Here is a 20,179-nt window from a genome sequence, read left to right on the forward strand (position 1 = left end):
TATACAGTTTTGGAAGTATCTTACATACTGCTGATAAATTAAGGAAAAAATACACACACATTTAGACAAGCAAGCACACCTCCTGCACACATGACTGCCATCTCTGGGAGTTCAGACCGGAATGCTTTATCCGAAAGCTAATGCATAAGTGTCCTTTTGTTGTGCATGTCTGCAGCTCAAGGTGTCACCTTCACAGTGTGTAGCAATCTATTATTTGCTTATATTGCAGGTACTGGAGTGGCTATATATGTCTATATATATACTGTGTTAAGCACCTGTAATTTTGTATGTTTCCCACCTGTTTAGTGGTTTTGTTTTTGTATATCATTATGTTCAGTTTGCTGCTTACTGTCTTCCTCGTGTGTGTGTGTGTGTGTGTGTGTGTGTGTGTGTGTGTGTGTGTGTGTGTTTTACCTCACACAATGTTCAGCATATGGCCAGATATCTATGAGAATATCTTATGCCCACAAAGGGAAGTTAATGACAAAATTATTAGAATTTTCAATAATTTTATATTTTAAATGAAACTCAAATTGTTCTTTCCATTTCTTCTTACATCTTGTTGTTATGGTCTTCAGTCTGAAGACTGTTTTTATGCAGCTCTCAATGGAAGCCTCTTCCTCTCTACAGAATTCCTACAATCAACATCCATTTATAGCTGCTTACTGTATTCAAGTCTTGGTTACCCTCTACACTTCCTTCCATTACCAAATTTACAGTTTGTTGATACCTCAGGGTCTCTCTCATTAAGCAATCCCTTCTTTTAGTCAAATTGTGCCATAAAGTTCTTTTTTCTCCAACTCATTTTATTACCTCCTCATTTGTTATTTGATCTTCCCATCTAATCTTCAGCATTCTGATAGTTCATTACATCCTCATTTGTTGTTTGATGTACCCATCTAATCTTCGGCGTTCTTCTATAGCATGACATTTCAAAAGCTTCTGTCTTCTTCTTGTCCTAAATGCCTAATGTCCATGTTTCACTTACACACATGGCTACACTCCAGTCAAATACCTTCAGGAAAGGCTTCCTAACACTTAACTTTATGTTAGATGTTAACAAACTCTTTTTTTTAAGAAATGCTTTTCTTCCCATTGCGAGTCTGCATTTTCTCTCTCCCCTGCTTCGGCCATCATTAATTTTGCTGCTCAAATAACACAAATTATTTTTAGTGTTGGTGTCATATTTCCTAATCTAATTCTCTCAAGAACACATGATTTACTTTAACTACATTCCATTACCCTTTTTTTTACTTTACTCCATTCAACTACACTTCTTAGTCCTTAGCTGCCCTGACACAATTATGTCATTGACAGACTGCAAAGTATTTATTCTGCTTTCTTGACTTTAATTTCATTTCAAAATTTCTCCTTGGTTTCCTTGACAGCTTGCTCAGTGTACATATTAAATAATATTGGAGACAAGTGACAACCCTGTCTCACTCTTATCAACTACCGCATACCTTTCATGTCCTTTGACACATATAGCTAAGTATGGTTTCTGTACAAGTTGTACATAACTTTTCAGTCCTTGTATTTTATCCCTGTGACATTCAGAATTTCAGAGAGTGTAGTCCAGTCCAAACTGTCACAAGTTTTCTCTAAACCTACAAATGCTATATAAACATACATTTGCCTTTTTTCAACCTATCTTCTAAGATAAGTCGTAGGATTTGTACATTTCTCTGGAATCCAAACTGATCTTTGCTGAGATTGGCCTCCGCTGGTTTTTCCATTCATCTGAAAAAAAATTCATATCAGATTTTGTAACCATGACGTATTAAACTGATGATTTGGTAGTATTCACATCTGTCAATGCGTGTCTTCTTTGGAATTGGAATTGTTTTATTCTTCTTTAAGTTTGAGGGTATTTCACTAGTCTCACATATCTTACACACCCGGTGGAATTTTGTCATGGCTAGCTTTTCCAGGATCTCAGTATTTCTGAGGGAATGCCATCTACCCAAGGGGCCTTGTTTCCATGTTGGTCTTTCATTCTTTCAAATTATTCTTGTATATCATAATTCTCATCTCAACAATGTAGAAAAGAACAGATTGCTACTTATCATAAAGAAGACAAATCAGGTTTGCAGATGTGCACAATTAAACGACACTCACACATAGCTTTCGGCCACAGCCTTCGTCAGTAAAAACCACACACCCACACACACACACACACACACACACACACACACACAAGCAACTACACCCCGTCCACACACGACCGCCAACTCCAGCGTTTCGAGCCGGAATACATCATCATGTAAAGAAGGGGTAGGGAAAGTAGTCTCTCTTTTACTGACGAAGTGTCTCTCTTTTACTGACAAAGGCTGTGGCCGAGGCTATGTGTGAGTGTCCTTTAATTGTGCGTGTATACAGCTTGACATGTCTTTTTTACGGTAACTAGCAAGCTGTCTTTTCCTGCTTTATTGATATTACTGCTGGAGTTCCCATTGTTTGATAATTCTCATACCTAATTTAGCCATTTTACACTTTCTGCCAACCTCAGTTTTAGATGTTTGTTTTCCCTTTCACCTGTTTCATTTGCTGCATTTTTATATTTTCTTCTTTCGTTAATTACCTAGGATTTGTATTAGGACTTAATCTGAAACCTTCTATTGAAGTCTGCACATCTCTCCCATATATACATCATTCTTTCATGATTCTTAAACCAAGTGTTAGCAATTATTAAATTATGTTCTGTGCAAGATTCTACTAGGCAGCTTCCTCTTTCATTCCTTCCCCCCCCCCCCCCCCCCCCAGTCTTTATTCTCCTACTGTTTTCCTTCTCTCCATTTACCTACTACTGAATTCCAGTCGACCATCACAATTAAATTTTTCTCTTCCTTAAGCATCTCAATAATTTCTTTTATCTCATCATACTTTCTTTCTATATCTCGTCGTCATCTGCATTGCTAGTTGGCATATAAACTTGTACTATTGTTTTGAATGTTGGCTTCATGTCTCCTTTGGCTATGATAATGCATTCATTATGCTGTTCATAGTAGCTTACCTGCATTCATATTTTCTTATTCATTATTAGACCCACTCCTGCTTTACACCTATTTGATTTTGTATTTGTAAACCTACACTCACCAGACTATAAGTCCTGTTCTTCCTGCCACTGCATTTCGCTAATTCCTGCTATATCTACACTACTGGCCATTAAAATTGCTACACCAAGAAGAAATGCAGATGATAAATGGGTATTCATTGGACAAATGTATTATACTAGAACCGACATGTGATTACATTTTCACGCAATTAGGATGCATAGATCCTGAGAAATCAGTACTCAGAACAACCACCTCTGGCTGTAATAACCGTCGTGATACACCTGGGCATTGAGTCAAACAGAGCTTGGATGGCGTGTACAGATACAGCTGCCCATGCAGCTTCAACACGATACCACAGTTCATCAAGAGTAGTGACTGGCATATTGTGACGAGCCAGTTGCTCAGCCACCATTGATCAGACGTTTTGAATTGGCAAGAGATCTGGAGAATGTGCTGGCCAGGGCAGCAGTCGAACATTTTCTGTATCCAGAAAGGCCTGTACAGGACCTGCAACATGCGGTCGTGCATTATCCTGCTGAAATGTAGTGATTCGCAGGGATTGAATGAAGGGTAGAGCCACGGGTCGTAACACATCTGAAATATAACGCCCACTGTTCAAAGTGCCATCAATGCGAACAAGAGTCGACCGAGATGTGTAACCAATGCTACCCCATACCATCACACCGGGTGATACGCCAGTATGGTGATGACGAATACACACTTCCAATGTGCATTCACAGTGATGTCACCAAACACGGATGCGACCATCATGATGCTGTAAACAGAACCTGGATTCATCTGAAAAAATGACGTTTTGCCATTCGTGCACCCAGGTTCATCGTTGAGTACACCATCCCAGGCACTCCTGTCTGTGATGCAGCGTCAAGGGTAACAGCAGCCATGGTCATCGAGCTGATAGTCTATGCTGCTGCAAACATCGTCGAACTGTTCGTGCAGATGGTTGTTGTCTTGCAAACGTCCCCATCTGTTGACTCAGGGATCGAGACATGACTGCACGATCCGTTACAGCCGTGTGGATAAGATGCCTGTCATCTCGACTGCTAGTGATACAAGTCCATTGGGATTCAGCACGGCATTCCGCATTACCCTCCTGAACCCACCAATTCCATATTCTGCTAACAGTCATTGGATCTTGACCAACACGAGCAGCAATGTCACGATACGATAAACCGCAATCGCGATAGGCTACAATTTGACCTTTATCAAAGTCGGTAACATGATGGTACGCATTTCTCCTCCTTACACGAGGCATCACAACAATGGTTCACCAGGCAACTGCTGTTTGTGTATGAGAAGTCGGTTGGAAACTTTATTCATGTGAGCATGTTGTAGGTGTTGCCACCGGCGCCAACCTTGTGTGAATGCTCTGAAAAGCTAATCATTTGCATATCACAGCATCTTCTTCCTGTCGGTAAAATTTTGGGTCTGTAGCATGTCCTCTTCATGGTGTAGCAATGTTAATGGCCAGTAGTGTAACTTCAGCCTATTCATTTCCTTTATTATATTTTCTAATCACTCTGCCTGATTAAGTGATCTAATGTTCTGTGCTCTGACCCATAGAGTGCCAGTTTTGTTTTTTGTGTTGGCAATATTCTCTTGAGTAGTCCCTACCTGGAAATCTGAGTGTGGGCCTATTTTATCTCTGGAATATTTTATCCATTGTGATGCCATCATCATTAAGCCACACAGTAGAGCTGCATACTTTCAGGAAACAAAAATCATAGCTGTAGTTTTCCCCTTGCTTTCAGTTTTTCGCAGTATCTGCACTGCAGTGCCTTGTTGGCTAATGTTACGAGGTCAGATCAGAAAATGATCCAGACTGTTGGCCCTTCAACTACTGAGAAGGCTGCTGCTTTTCTTCAGGAACCATGATTTAGTGTGGTCTGTCCATAGGTACTCTCCCGTTGTTGCACCATCTTGGTAGGGGGGGGGGGGGTGTCTTTTTACCTATACAGTGTCATTTGCACATCAGTAATAAATCGAACATTAAAATAATACACGAAATAAATGAAACCAAAGCTTGTGAAAATGACAATGAAGACATCATTGTAAGCAGTACATTTCTGTTGATTTTTTTTTTTTTAAGGAATATGTTCAAAGTGAGAATCATTTGCATCACAATACTTTTGTACGTGCTGCCTCACTGATGAACTCACTGCTGCCAACATAATCTACTCTTATTGCTTATATACAGCAGTAATGGTGTGTCTCATGTTTCTAAGTTGGTGGAACCCCCTTACATAGCACATGCTTTATTTGGCTCCAGAGGAAGACTGCTGATAGCCTCATATCAGGTGATAATGCTAGATACTTTCTGAGTAGCACTGCCTCTTCTCACCCACTAGTACTCCAGTAAAAGAATCATGAGCAGTACATTGATCCTGTTGGCACGTTGATCATTGCCGTGCAGCTAATAATGTAGAGAACTGTGGAATGGGAGATCTTTGTATTTGTTCAGAACTGGTATATGGATTTAGCAGTAGGGGCAAGAACCATTAGTTCTGCAACTTAATTGGTAGCCATCTTCTTTCAGATAGGTTTTCTTGAGACAAAAATTTGAGGCCTGCAAAGTCATTAGTTGGCATTAACAAAAGTGGGATGAGTTGGATAACATCTGGGAAGCATTCTGTATAGATTTCTGCAGCCCTTGATGCATTTTGGTGACATTCACGTAAGCTAAGAGCATGTCAACCAATTCTTCATTAGTAAATGGCATTGTACTCCTGGATATTGTATATGCATTACTAGCAATTTGATTATGTGTATATTTTACAAGCAGCACATTGTTAAATGAACTTCAACATTCCTCCTAACAAACCTGATCTATGTAGACAGTGGTTCCACTACACTTTTAACAGTTAAACTTTGTAAAGGACAGCACACAACTGATGATGTATGTATTGTCTTTACGATGCAGGTTTCCATTGAGTAGTGTGAACATCATGTACCTGTTGCCTCAGCAGCACAAGTTTCCTTGGAGAGTGTCATAATCTTCTGGGTGGTGAGATAGTCGACAGCAGTAACTCAAACATCGTTATATACGATGTAGTTCTACTAGTTGATTTCTTGTTAGATCCACAAAAGAGCTCCTATCAGTGAAATTGTGTCATCAGGCTACGCTATTCTGCAGGGAAAAATAGAATACAGCAGAGACTCGATTAACCACACTAATTATTGTCGTAAGTCATTCGGGTAATCTAAAATCTGGATAAATGAATATATGAAGAAAGGAGATTTCTGTATTATTAACTCTAGAAAGATAAGATACATCTCTCACATGTGGTTATGTTTTTAGGGTTAATGCATAACATTGTTTATCTAAGACAACAAAAACCAAATTAACTTATTAAAATCAACCAAAATCAATGTTTATTAAGAGACTAGACACATACTTTCATACGTACGTACATATTTTATATAATTACTAAATTACTGCTACCTTAATCATGAAATGCCCAGCAAAAGTCACATAGGACATTTTTTTGAAATACACACATCAAAAAAAGTTTTGCATCACCCCAGTTACCAGAACTCCAGAAGATAGACATTGACTGTGGATATTGTATCACAGACACAGTCCCTTTGACTGTTCAGAGATGTCACCAAACCCACCCAAAGATGTTAACAACTACGCTTGAGCAGCGCCTATTAGACGGAGGGGATCCAACAGCCGATCAGTTCCAGTCATTCCACCGAGAAGGAGGTACACGGCTCATGTTGTCTGTAGTTCAACCATGCCTAGTCCCTCAATATCGTGGTTCGATCACGTCCGCATTGTTGCTTTGTGCCAGGAAGGCCTCTCAGCAAGGGAAGCGTCCAGGCATGTCAAAGCGATGTACAGACATGGAGGAAATACAGAGAGACAGGAATGTCAATCACATGCCTCGCTCAGGCCACCCAAGGGCAATTACTGCAGTGGATGACCGCCACCTGCAGATTATGGTGCGGAGGAACCCTGATAGCAACACCACCATGTTGAATACTGCTTTTCGTGCAGCCACAGGACGCCTTGCTATGACTCAAACTGTGCGCAATAGGCTGCATGATGCACAACTTCATTCCCGATGTCCATGGGAAGGTCCATCTTTGCAATCACGAAACCATACAGCGCGGTAGAGATGGGCCCAACAACATGTCGAATGGACCGCTCAGGATTGGCATCACGTTCTCTTCACCAATAAGTGTTGCATATGCCTTCAACCATACAATCGTTGGAGACATGTTTGGAGACAACCCGGTCAGGCTGAACACCTTAGAAACACTGTCCAGTGAGTGCAGCAAAGTGGAGGTACCCTGCTGTTTTGGGGTGGCATTATGTGGGGCCAACGTATGCCCTTGGTGGTCATGGAAGGCACCGTGATGGCTGTATCGTATTTGAGTGCCATCCTCCGACCAATAGTGCAACCATATTGGCAGCATATTGGCGAGGCATTCGTCTTCATGGACAACAATTTGCGCCCCAATTGTGCACATCTTGTGAATGACTTCTTTCAGGATAACGACATCGCTCGACTAGAGTGGCCAGCATGTTCTCCAGACATGAACCCTGTTGAACATGCCTGGGATAGACTGAAAAGGGCTTTAGATGGCAACGTGACCCACCAACCGCTCTGCGGGATCTACGCCAAATCGCCGTTGAGGAGTGGGACAATCTGGACCAACAGTGCCTTGATGAACTTGTGGATAGTATGCCAAGATGAATATAGTCATGCATCAATGCAAGAGGACGTGCTACTGGGTATTAGAGGTACCGGTATGTACAGCAATCTAGACCACCACCTATGAAGCTCTCGCTGTATGGTGGTACAACATGCAATGTGTGGTTTTCATTAGCAATAAAAAGAGCGGAAATGATGTTTATGTTGATCTCTGTTCCAATTTTCTGTAGAGGATTCTCGGAACCGAGGCAATTCAAAACTTTTTTTCATGTGTTTATTTGTCATCACACTCCTTCAAATTCACGTACTTGAAAAATGACAAAAAGACTTCTACATTATCTTCATCAACAGATAATGATATGTGTAAATATTGTTGTCTATAAAGTCATTTTGATGTTTAAAGAAAACTTTGATCTCTTGGTTGTTGCAAGGAGGCAAAATTTTACTGGAAAGGGACTGATAACCTCCGATGTTAAGTCCCATAGTGCTCAGAGCCATTTTTTTTACTGGAAACATCAATTTTTTTGCCTCTTACTATTCAGCTGAAGGATGGGTTGGCACATTATCCAGTAAAAGCAAAAACAAAAGCTTTCCTTGTTTACCAATTTTGTTTTGATTTTTTTTTTTTGCCTCATGGATAAATGTGTTGTCATACCAGTCAATCAAAATTTCGGTGTCATCCATGTACCTTTTTGGTTTTTATAAATTTAAGGAACCCTTATATTTTTGAAGCATCTGTTTTTTTTTTTTTTTAAATTTCTGAGGACCAAAGGCATTTTGTGGATCTTGGTAGCGTTTGTGCAAACAAATTTGTCACTTTCTGTTTGCTGTTCCATATCCTGGAGGTGAACACTCTTGCTGAGAAGCTAAACAATTTGATGGTAATGATTTCTAGTTTAATCTGGTTGCATCAGTGTTGTAAGCAAAGATTAAGACATCATAATTTTCATTCAGTTCTTTTTTAAAACCATATTTAATAGAATTTGCTGCCTCTACATCAACTGACTTTCACCCACCTTGTATTTGCAATTCGTGAATTCCATGACAAAATTTCAGTGTGTACAGCCATTCTTTATTTGCCACCTATTTTTTAATTTAACTGTGATGCCTTTCCACAGTGCAAAGGTCCAGATATTGGTGACCCAGCTGATCGTTTTTGTAAAAACCAATAATACAAAGCTTCTTCCAAAAGTTCTCTTTTTGTAGAAGTACCTACTCCGTGCTTATCAGCCAACTTACAACCAGTTTCACCTCCTCCTCCTCCTCCTCCTCTTCCTCTTCTTCTTCTTCTTCTTCTTCTTCTTTTTTATGAAGCCACAATGTTTGTTATCTTTGAGCGACAACAAGTCTCTCTTGTGCTTTAACATTCCTCAGCACAGATGTGACATGACACAGTGGCATAGCAATTGGCAACTATCTTAACTTGAGCAATGCACACACGAACTAGACTAAAAAGATATTTGTTCACAGTTGACAGTCCAGATAATCTTGAATTTGTGAACTGAGGTCTATATAATCAAGTCTCCACTGCAGTGTCATTAAAAAATTAATGACCATATCTCTTGTTACTCATGTAGATGCAAGAGTACATTGCAGTTTGTTTTATGAGACCCTGGTCGCTGTTCATATAAAAGAAAACAAATTAGAAGTTCTTTAACAGCTCAAAGGTATATATGACAAAGTGACTGATTAGTATACACCTTCAGGAGGTGAAATTCCAAGTAATCGCCAAATGAAAGAACCCTTCAGAATTAGAAAAAATGTATTTCTTCTTTCTTTTGGAAAGTACTTAGAATTCTATCTCCTGAAGGGAAGTGGTGGTCATCAAATCTGTTTTATTGTAATTTTACTGTTTTCTCAAGAAAATTTTTCTTTTGATATGTAATTTCATTCCCAAAACTAACAATGCTCATCCTTTTACAAGGTATCTGACACCACTGAAGGAGGCACAGCATTCTGTTTGGGAAAAAGTTAGTTGCTTCCACATCATTTATTGAATTTCAAATTTCCAAAGTTTTAATTCCCATCAGGCCATCCAGATTCAGGTTTTCTGTGTTTGACCTTAATCGGTTAAGGCAAATGCTTGGATGTTTTTTGAAAAATAAACAGCTGATTCCTTGAATTTTCATTACAAATGATAATTTTGTACAAATATTCGTTGTGTCAAGAATCATTTCTGAAATTTTATAGGTATTCAGTTTACAGTGGATACAAACTGTATAGCAGACTGTTGCAGCTGGAGTGGCTGCCCACAGACTGGCAGATGACTCTGGAACAAATGTGCATGAGTGAGCAAAGAGCTGACGTGCAGGCAAGGCATCCAGACCTTAGCTTATGCAGTTGTACTGCCCCGGCCAAGTGCCCATGTCAGGGGTGGCTGAGTGATCTGTGTATGTGCAGAACGCACATACAACGAGACGGGCAGCCTATACTACTTACACCTGCCGGCAAGGAAGTGGGCATACCTGCAGTTTTATTCATTTGGAATCCTGGCTTGAGCATAAGCAATCTTGGATCTTCTAATCGACCTGACATATCAAATATTGTGAGTTACCTTTATTCACCATTAAAGTCTCCTTTTTTCATAAAGCAGAAAATATCTTCCTTCAGAAACTTGTCTCAGCAAATTGCTGGAGTACTGAACTGCATATATCTTTTCATCCTGTATAACCAGTAACATGACACAGTATGTGCAGTAAAGGGACAGTGGTAAGCAGTTTTGCACTGCTTTCTCATAACAACATTGTTACAGAAATTACGAGATGATCCCACCCAAACAGCAAAAAATAGTATATTGTGTGCCCTAGTTGAAGTCGAATAAATAAGAAAAATACTTCAGTCAATATGTTAATGGTTATGAAAATAATTTAAGGAGTCATTATTTCCCTTGTGTCAGGACTCTCTGTTCCCATATTAATACTTATGGCATGCTTTCTGGAAGTAACGTGTGAAATTTAACTGTCAAACAAAATTTTTCCACAGAATGGAGACATTCAAAAATTTGATTGCAATTAAAAGCGATTAACTAGAAAATATGAGTAGTTTTTTAACTGGACAGTGTAAAGTACAGGTTTGTATTAAAAGATGAGATATTGTGGAATTTTTTCAAGTGAATGTTTAAATACAATGTGGAAAAAGATGTATAAAGAACACTTATTTTCAGACTTGATATCAGCCTGTTGCTGCCCAATGTTGTTTTAGCTCTTTCTGCCACTATTTATGAATCTTGGTTATAGCTAACAAAGCGGAACGAAATCATGCTGGAAGAGACAAAGGATACAATCACCGTGCCAGCTTCCTTCATGATCCGTATGCTTGCCTGCCTTAATCAGATCCGTCGAGGTGAGTAGGAAGTGAAATGTCAGTAATAAGTATGTGTGACATCTGTATACTGTCAGTGTTTCATTGATGGTTTCATCTAATGTGTGTAGAGACCCATAATATTTCAGGAGAGAAAGTTACATTGGAAACATGGTGCCTGTTCACTGCTTAGCACTGCCTCTATTTGATGCGTAGTGACTCATCCTCTGATACATATTATTTCCCATCATGGATTTCCCACTGTAATGTAAGTCAGAAAAGCAGTTGCTACCATTTGCTGAGGTAGAGAAACTGTAGCAGGGCTTACACAAAGTCTTAATTGAACGTCACGCACATGCGACGTAAAGGTGAAGACTGACATGAAAGTTAAATATCAAAACATATTGATTGGGGGAGGGGTGAGGCAGATGAACCAAGCAGCGGGAAAGAGAAAAATAACCAATGGGATGGTTCTAATTTTAAACCTTTTCCATCGTCCCTCTCCCTCCCCCTACACCTCCCCCTTTGCCTTCTCCTCCTCTTCCCCGTCCCCTGCTCTCCTCCTCCCCCTCTCCTGCCCTCCCTCCTCCTCCTCCTCCTCCTCCTCCACCTCCTCCCCCCTCCACCCCCTCCCATGCCATCCCTCTTCCTCCTCCCCCCTCCTCTCCCCTGTCCCCCACTCCCTCTACTTCTAGCTCTCCGTCTCCCTCTGCCTCCCCCTCCCCCTCCCCCTCCCTTCCTCCTCCTACACAGTTTGCAATGACTCTTTTCTCCATTTCATCTGTATTTTCTTTGTGGAAAATTTTCTTATCTCCTGTTTGCCAACCCTCCTAACAAAGGAATTAAAAATTGTAAAAGCTTGTGACTCAGTGGATGCTCTTCAGTATTCACATGTCTTGTAGCTCTCACGTGGTTATTCTTGTCTTCATAATAGATATTTAGGTGCTGCTTTTCTGTGTCATATGATGCAATCTTAAAATTTTATGATGGGATTATTCTCTAGATAGAAATGGTTTCTACCGCTGCAATAAATTATAGGCAGTTATCTACTACTTCAAAGCATAAAGCTGTCCTGGAACACTACACAGAGAGCTGAAGAGCTTCTTCTAATACTTCAACTTATCTAAGTTAATGCAATACTTGCAACACACCTTAGAACATTAGACTTAAACAACTGATGGTGTAATGAGAAACTAGGTGCTGCTTTTCTGTGTCATATGATGCAATCTTAAAATTTTATGATGGGATTATTCTCTAGATAGAAATGGTTTCTACCACTGCAATAAATTATAGGCAGTTATCTACTACTTCAAAGCATAAAGCTGTCCTGGAACACTACACAGAGAGCTGAAGAGCTTCTTCTAATACTTCAACTTATCTAAGTTAATGCAATACTTGCAACACACCTTAGAACATTAGACTTAAACAACTGATGGTGTAATGAGAAACACAGTTTTAATGTAATTTTGGCACATATAAGCCACGGAATTTGATGTTACATTATGACAATACATTATTTGGCTGTTTGGAGGGAATACTGAGATTCAATACCAAGTCGGTCTTAGGACTATTTTTGTCACTTATCTCCTCTGTTACCTCTGACAGTGATTGTTTTTAACTGTGAAAAGATGTGAAGATGCACTGCGGTTCATAGTCGACATTAACTGCAGATCTCCTTCAACTGATTAGTTTGTCAGTTGAAAAAACTGGAGGAGGGCAAGGGCATACCACATCCAATTCCAAAGCACTTTGGTGTTCTAACTAACATTCAGGTTAGAACAGTCTTGCTTTACTTACAATCTGCATCAGTTCTTAAATGCCAACAGTTCCACATGTTAATTATTGAATGTATAAATAAAGAACTGCTTAAAGACAGGACTTGCTGGTTTGCTCTGTGCTGACATGCATGAAATAGGAATTGAACATTCTATCTCGGCTTTGATATTTTCATTCTTCAGAGCACACTGATATACATCAGCTCATAATAACATTTCCCAGGCACTTCGTGCCCTCTGAAGAAGACCAGAAGTTTGAATGCTGAGCTACAAAGATCTGTTTCTTATTTTTTCTGGGCCTATGCACTTCAACTATACAGGTGGTCAGAAACAGTCTGAAGAGCTTGTAAGGGTGTTACAGGGTAAGTTGTGTCGCAAAATAATTATAAGAAAAAAATTGATAATATATATTAAATAAATTGCAACATCAGTCATAAATACTGAAATTCTTTATTTTACAGATTAATTTTGTTCACTGTGTGGCCACCTTCAGTGCAAATTATTCTAACCTTGTAGGCCCATATAGTAACAGCACATTTCCTATGAGGTGTAACATGTACTATGGTGATTACTTCCAACAGATATTTTCAATTTTATTGCATACATTAATTAGCATTTAAATTAATTAATCAGGTCGCTGCATGGACAAATTCAGGTGGCATACCACATAGAATTAATGTCAGTTGTTCTCATATTGTAGATCATAGTGCATGAGACTGCTCAGTCTTTGGCTCAGATTTGATTCTTATGATTGTCCCATGTCCATTTTTGTACTGCTCTGTTGCTCGGTTTTAGGAAACCAAATGAAGAATATGTTTGATGACACCACCTCTGGCTGCATGTGCAATGGTCTGATTGGCAACTTCACTACTAATTAACTCAGAAATGGCAGATTGTATTGAATTTTTTTCTTCACAATTATTTGTCAGCATGGCATACTGTGCAACACCCTTACAAGCTTTTCAGACTGTTTCTGACTGCCCTGTATATTGATTTTTAGAATTTCAACAGTGCATTGACAGAAGGACAAGCACCCTTATTTAATATTACTATTTCTCTATATTTCTGTGTTAGTGTTCACATTTGAGTTAGCTGGTAACCAGTTTCGAATGTGCTTGATAGGTTCCTGGGAATTACGCTGGATAATATTGTAAAAACCGCACAATATTTCAGCAAGACAACTGCCCGCCATCTTCAGGAGCTACTGTCGTGTCACTGAGAAGCTCACCAATTTATATGTTGGCTTTCTATAACAGTGCAGGCACCAGCGGGTGCATAATGTCATCGAAGACCAATTGTAGACTCTTCTTCAGAGTTTAAGAGAACGAGCACCAGTTCCGCCACTACTTTATGGCCTGCCAAAGATACATAAAGAGAATGTTCCGCTTCGCCCTATCGTTAGTAATATAGGTTCCCCAACATACCACCTAGCTAAACATCTGGCTTCTCTTTGAGTCCCATGGTGGGGAAATGTGAACACCATATTTGAAGCTCAGAAGATTTTATACGACGACTGAAGGACCTGCGCCTTGAATCTACCGATTTTCTAGCGAGTTTCGATGTGGTTTCTTTGTTCACACAAGTGCCTCTGATGGACTCATTACAACTCATAGGAGCTAAGCTGGAAGAGGACATCTTACACCTTTTCAAACATGTGCTTACCTTGACTTACTTTTTATTCAGTGACCAGTATTTTGAGCAGACTGATGGTGTTGCTATGGGTAGCCCTCTGTCTCCCATAGTAGCTAATCTTTTTATGGAAGATTGTGAGGACAAAGCACTTCAGACGTTTTGAAACCCAAATGGTTTTGGAAATATGTAGATGATACGTTTGTGGTATGGCTGCATGGGACAGCAACGCTTCCTTCTTTTCTGGAACATCTGAACTCCCTCCATCCAAGCATCTGTTTCACCATGGAGGTAGAGAAAGATGGTGAGCTCCCATTTCTGGATGTTTTGGTTCGTAGAAAAGGAGACGGCTCCTTGGGTCACAGTGTGTTCCGGAAGCCTACACACACATACTTGTATTTACAAGCTACAAGCTGTCATCATCCCTCACAGCACAGCGGTGTATTACGGACGCTAGTGTATAGAGCTAGAGCCATCTCAGGTCAGGACAGCTGATCGGCAGAGCATAGCCATCTCCGCTCTGTGTTTGCCCAGAATGGGTACTCCGAGAAGCAGATCTGGAATGCATTTCGACCAGCACGCTCCAAACCTCAAGAATAGCCTGAAGAAGCAGAGAACACCACAGAGTTAGTTTTCCTACCGTATGTCGGTGGCGTGTCTTTCAAGATGGGCAGAATTTTCAAGAAATACCAGATTAAATGTGTTTTTCGCCCTCCAGCACCAGTGCAATCAATGCTGGGCTCTGTTAAAGACAACCTCGGCCTGAGGAGACCAGGAATATATGAAATCCCGTGCCACTGTGGGAAGTCTTATATTGGCCAGACATGTCGTACGGTTAAAGACAGATGCGACAAACATAAACGTCACACGAGGTTGGGTCAGCCAGAGAAATCTGCGGTTGCTGAACACTTCCTTCAGATGGGACATGGCATGAACTATGAAGAAAGCAAGATCCTCTCATATGCTTCCACATACTGGGACTCCATCATCAAAGAGGCGGTCGAAATATGTATAAGCAGTGACATAATAAACAGAGACACGGGGTTTCACCTGAGCAAAGCCTGGCAGCTAGCCTTGGCAGCACTAAAGAATCGTCAGCCGCTGATTAGCAACTGCACCGAGTCAACGCAGATGGGAAACCTTAGCGCAGATGCTTAAATCGCGCGCCAACACCTCGCGTATGCGAACAGGGTCCGTTGCTCCCGGCCACATTTTCCCACACCGCGGCACGCTTCCGCAGACCGCAACCCATTTCTCCAGCAGAGGGCTCTGGTATTTGACGCCATCTACGATTGGACTTCGATGACGTTATGCCCCCACTGGCGCCTGTGTTGTTCTAGAAAGCCAACATATAAATTGGCGAGCTTCTCAGCGACGTGACAGTAGCACCTGAAGATGGCGGGCAGTTGTCTCGTTGAAATATTGTGTGGTTCTTACAATATTATCCGGCATAATTCGTGGGAACCTATCAAGCAGATGCAGCGCCGGGAAAGCCTCAAACAGCACATCAGTTTCAAAATGTGTTTGTTCATTTTCAGAGCAGTATCTTTGTTGTTGTTACTTGCATAATGAAGCAGTTTCATGGTATAATGTTTATAGATTTTGAGCTGTTGTCAACTTTTCACATTTGAACATTACATGTACATGATGCTTCTATATACTGTACACTGAGCCATCTTTTAGTGAAATATATACTGAATGTTTTGAAAGAAATAAGTTTCCTCCATTGACTGTTATTTATTTCCACTTTATTGTTAGATTGCGTACTAAGACATTTTAGCTTTGTATCCAGTCTCAAGCAAAATGTTTAACTCATTAACTCCATATGTTTTGGGTTAGTCATTTTCGTGGGCAGTATGTGGTTGGCTGACTTGAAATCTGTACCCATGATATCTGGTGCAGTACAGAGAGTAGCACACAGCCATTCCATTTGCTGTTGTCAGAGAGGACTGACTGGAACCCAAAACATATGTGCTTGATGGACTGGACTAAGCATTTTGCTTGCAAATTGCTACTCAGCCAAAACATCTTCATATACAAAATAAAAATAAAATAAAATAAAATAAAATGGAAATGAATAACTACCAGTGCAGGAAATTTATTTCCTTCAAGAAGTTAATCACTGTTATGTTTGCAACTAAAATACATTGAATGGTTGGCTTTGTTTGTTCTATTCTTTACACTTTAGTAATTGACATATGGTGTAGTTAAAAAATTATGATTGTAAAAAATTAACAAGAATCTGTGCAAGCTGTACTGAAAGTTGTCATCACAGCTGTACTCATTTCCTTGTCGATATTACACCCTGGATTTCTTTTACCTTCCATGTCCTATTTTCATGTTAAGGGAATAAATTTGAACAAGGTTTTTGCCTCTAGTCCAGATAAATTTCAACATTGAATGGAAGTACTTAATAGAGGAAGTTCGCAAGCAAGCCTGAAAATCAATTATAAAAGTCTAAAATAATGTATGCATAATGTATACTAAGCTTATCAAATGTGATATAACACAAATGCACAGTGGAGTCTTAGAATCAGTTGATGAGTTTAGTGCAATTGAAGACAACATCTGGGCCGACAAGGAAAGCAATTAACAGAAGAGTAAAAATAGCTTAATGCTTTTAGTAAATTAAGTAGTTTGGAAATAAAGATTCCAATGTGCTATAAATTTTACTGTCAGTTTTAAGTTCTGGGAAAACCATTCAAATACTGAGAGGCGCTGAGCAAGCATGGGAGAGAGACATGTTGGGAATATCATTAAGAGGGACAAAAGCTAATAAGTTTATCAGGGTAGAGGGCAGAGTAGAAGGTGCAGTGGTGGTGACAGCAGTTATTGAACTTTTGTCACAGTAGTAGAAACATAAATGCTTGCTGTCATCTTTGTTTCAGCTGTGTATACTTTAAGTCTGAGAAGTTATATTCTTTAATTGTGTGCTTCCGGGTGTTCTGCCAAGTTGTTGTTTCCATGGAAACAACAGTCCTCCAGAGATGCACCATTAATCAGTCGCACTGAGTAAAAGTGAGAGATCACAGTTTATTTTTTGCCATGGGTACCCCACACTTTTACTTTCTCCATATCATCCAGTTCCAAAGCTGCCATGAAAGTTATACTGTATGTTTATTTAAAAGTATTTTCGGGTCAGATTCTTCAGCACTGTTCCCATTTGTATTGGATGGATTTGTGACTATTGTGAAAGTCAACACTGTTCTTTAACTCTAAATACTAAAACTGTTTATAATTATTAATGTTGCACATGTGGATGGTGATAGGGAGTAAGTTTCACTAATGATACAAGGAATAGTATCTGTGAGGAATGTAAATTTATTTTGAAGGTAGAGAGAGAAGTTATAAAAACTTAAAAGTTCATTTGCCCTTTTTTGGTATTATTATGTAAATTACTGGTAATCGTGGACTTAATAGCAAGGGTGTGGAGTCTACAGTGTGGTTGTGGTGAAAGCAAAGATTCCATTATTCATAGATGTGCATTCTGTATAGAATAAGCAATATGGTGCAAGAAATGAAATTGATGCAAAGAATGTTATGTGCAACACTTAAAGTTTTTCACACTTTCAGTTTTCAGATTGTTTATCGTCATTTGCCTTACACTGGAAGAATCCTTTTTTCTTGAATCCAATAGACAGTCACCTGATAGGAAGAAACATTTAACGAGAAATAGCACTTATTCTCCCAACTATGTTCAATACTGTGCTTAATGCTACCATTAACTCTGCTGTACTATACGAGAAAGAGAGACAAACAATATCTCCCATACATTATCACATGAATGTTTTAATGTTAATCTTTATGTCAAATAAAGCTGAATTGTTTTTACAGAGAGAAAGGGTGCTAAAATTTAATCAGTGACAATTAGCAGGTCTTGCTAAGATTAGATTATCTTATTAATTAAAAATTCGTTGAAACACAGTACCCCTGCAACTATACGGTTTATATAGTGATAGCTGTAAACAAGAGGTTGAACATAGTTATCTCAAAAATTCATCTTGTGAATAAACTTGATTAAACTTTAAATTAGGCAAATCCATATCCACAGTATTGAGCAATTTCTTGTGTATTATCAGAAGCTCAGAAACAGACAAAGGTGAGAAATATTAAATGAGAGTACTTTAAGATTCGCAGGTCCCAGCCACTGGTAGTGTCTAAGGTCAGCTGAGACAACATCCCCGTCCCCGTCCCCGTCCCTGTCCCTGTCCCTGTCCCTGTCCCTGTCCCCGTCCCTGTCCTCATCCTCATCTCCTTACAGCATCTACTGTCAGTTTGGTCAATTGTAACATATGACTTTTCCATATGATACGTGGGTCCATTTCCAGGAAAAGGTGTCGCTACTCCTGACATACCATATCAGAATTTTTTTTATAATAATAATAATGCAGACAGTCATTTTTCTGTGGGCTCACCTTTGTCTTACCAGGTGAAGTCTCATGCAGTGAGATTGACTTTTTGAAATCACCTATATGATGATGTAGGTTAAGGTCCCAGGTATCATATCTTGCAGCCATTCACCCCTGTACCGAGCGAGGTGGCGCAGTGGTTCGACACTGGACTCGCATTCGGGAGGACGACGGTTCAATCCCGCATCCGGCCATCCTGATTTGGGTTTTCCGTGATTTCCCTAAATCACTCCAGGCAAATGCCGGGATGGTTCCTCTGAAAGGGCACGGCCGACTTCCTTCCCCATCCTTCCCTAATCCGATGAGACCGATGACCACGCTGTCTGGTCTCCGTCCCCAAAACAACCAACCAACCAACCAACCAACCATTCACCCCTGTGAGCCTTCATTTGCGAGAAATCAGTAAAAAAAAATTGGAATTTTATGTTATGCTCTACAGCTTTAAAAAGATATTGTTATGTAGACTGGCTGTGTGGTGTTGGTTAAGAAATTGTGCTCACATGCAAAAAGCTGTGGTTTTGAATCCTGTCAAGTGCTTTAGCTTACTATTTTTTAATTCTTTATTGAAACATCTTTGATCATTATTTTTATTCAATTAATTGGTTTAAGTGTAAGTTTTTTTAATTCCTTTTTCACATCATTTTAATCTTCATATTAACTTTTTCATGTGCTCTCATTTTTCCTCTTATCATCTTTTTGCCCATTTGGAATCTTTGTTCTTGTGGTTGGCCCCCCTGGGACCTACACTGTGTAGGTGGTTTAAAAAAGTTGATCCCTGTGCTGGAGGACCTCTCCTTGTTAGATGTTAAGTGAAACTAATGTGGTTACTGGAGACTGAAAAATATCAAATCATGCATTCAATAAAGTGCTGATATATTTTTTATGAACTGTTGTTAGAAAACTTTATAAATTGTAAGTTATGCTTGGCTTTCTGTAGAATTTTATCATCATTTTGTATTTTGTTTGAGATTAGCCACAATAGCTGACAAATTCTTTGTCCGTGCACGTGTGTGTGTATGTGTGTGTGTGTGTGTGTGTGTGTGTGTGTGTGTGTGTGTTTGTTTGTAAATATTGTTGTTGTTTATACAATAAAAGTTGCTGTTGTCAGCGCCTTGAAATACTTTTAGTAACACTTTTTGAAGTCAGAATTATCTGTAAGTAAATCAGTACAGTGTCATGATGAATTAAGTACTTTTTGTTGCAACTTTTAACTATCAATGTATGTAGAACTGTACTAAGCCTGTCTAATACTGTTTGGGGCTTGAGATGTTCTATAACATCTAGTCTGTAAGCAACTTTAGCCTGCAGAAGCCTTTTGAGCAGTTATTTTG

At 39.6% G+C, this 20,179-nt stretch overlaps 1 protein-coding gene across 2 annotated transcripts in view; it reads left to right on the top strand.

Annotated features, from left to right (window-relative positions):
* The window catches only part of LOC124613679 (DDB1- and CUL4-associated factor 6-like), a 180,711-nt gene that overhangs the window by 139,773 nt on the left and 20,759 nt on the right, over positions 1 to 20,179 (top strand). For both annotated transcript variants that reach the window (XM_047142399.1, XM_047142406.1), the window contains exon 14: positions 10,972 to 11,077. In XM_047142399.1, the coding sequence (XP_046998355.1) occupies positions 10,972 to 11,077 (106 nt within the window). The remainder of the gene's footprint in view (positions 1 to 10,971; positions 11,078 to 20,179) is intronic.

The sequence above is a fragment of the Schistocerca americana genome, chromosome 1 (genome assembly GCF_021461395.2).
Source record: "Schistocerca americana isolate TAMUIC-IGC-003095 chromosome 1, iqSchAmer2.1, whole genome shotgun sequence".
Classification (NCBI taxonomy): domain Eukaryota; kingdom Metazoa; phylum Arthropoda; class Insecta; order Orthoptera; family Acrididae; genus Schistocerca; species Schistocerca americana.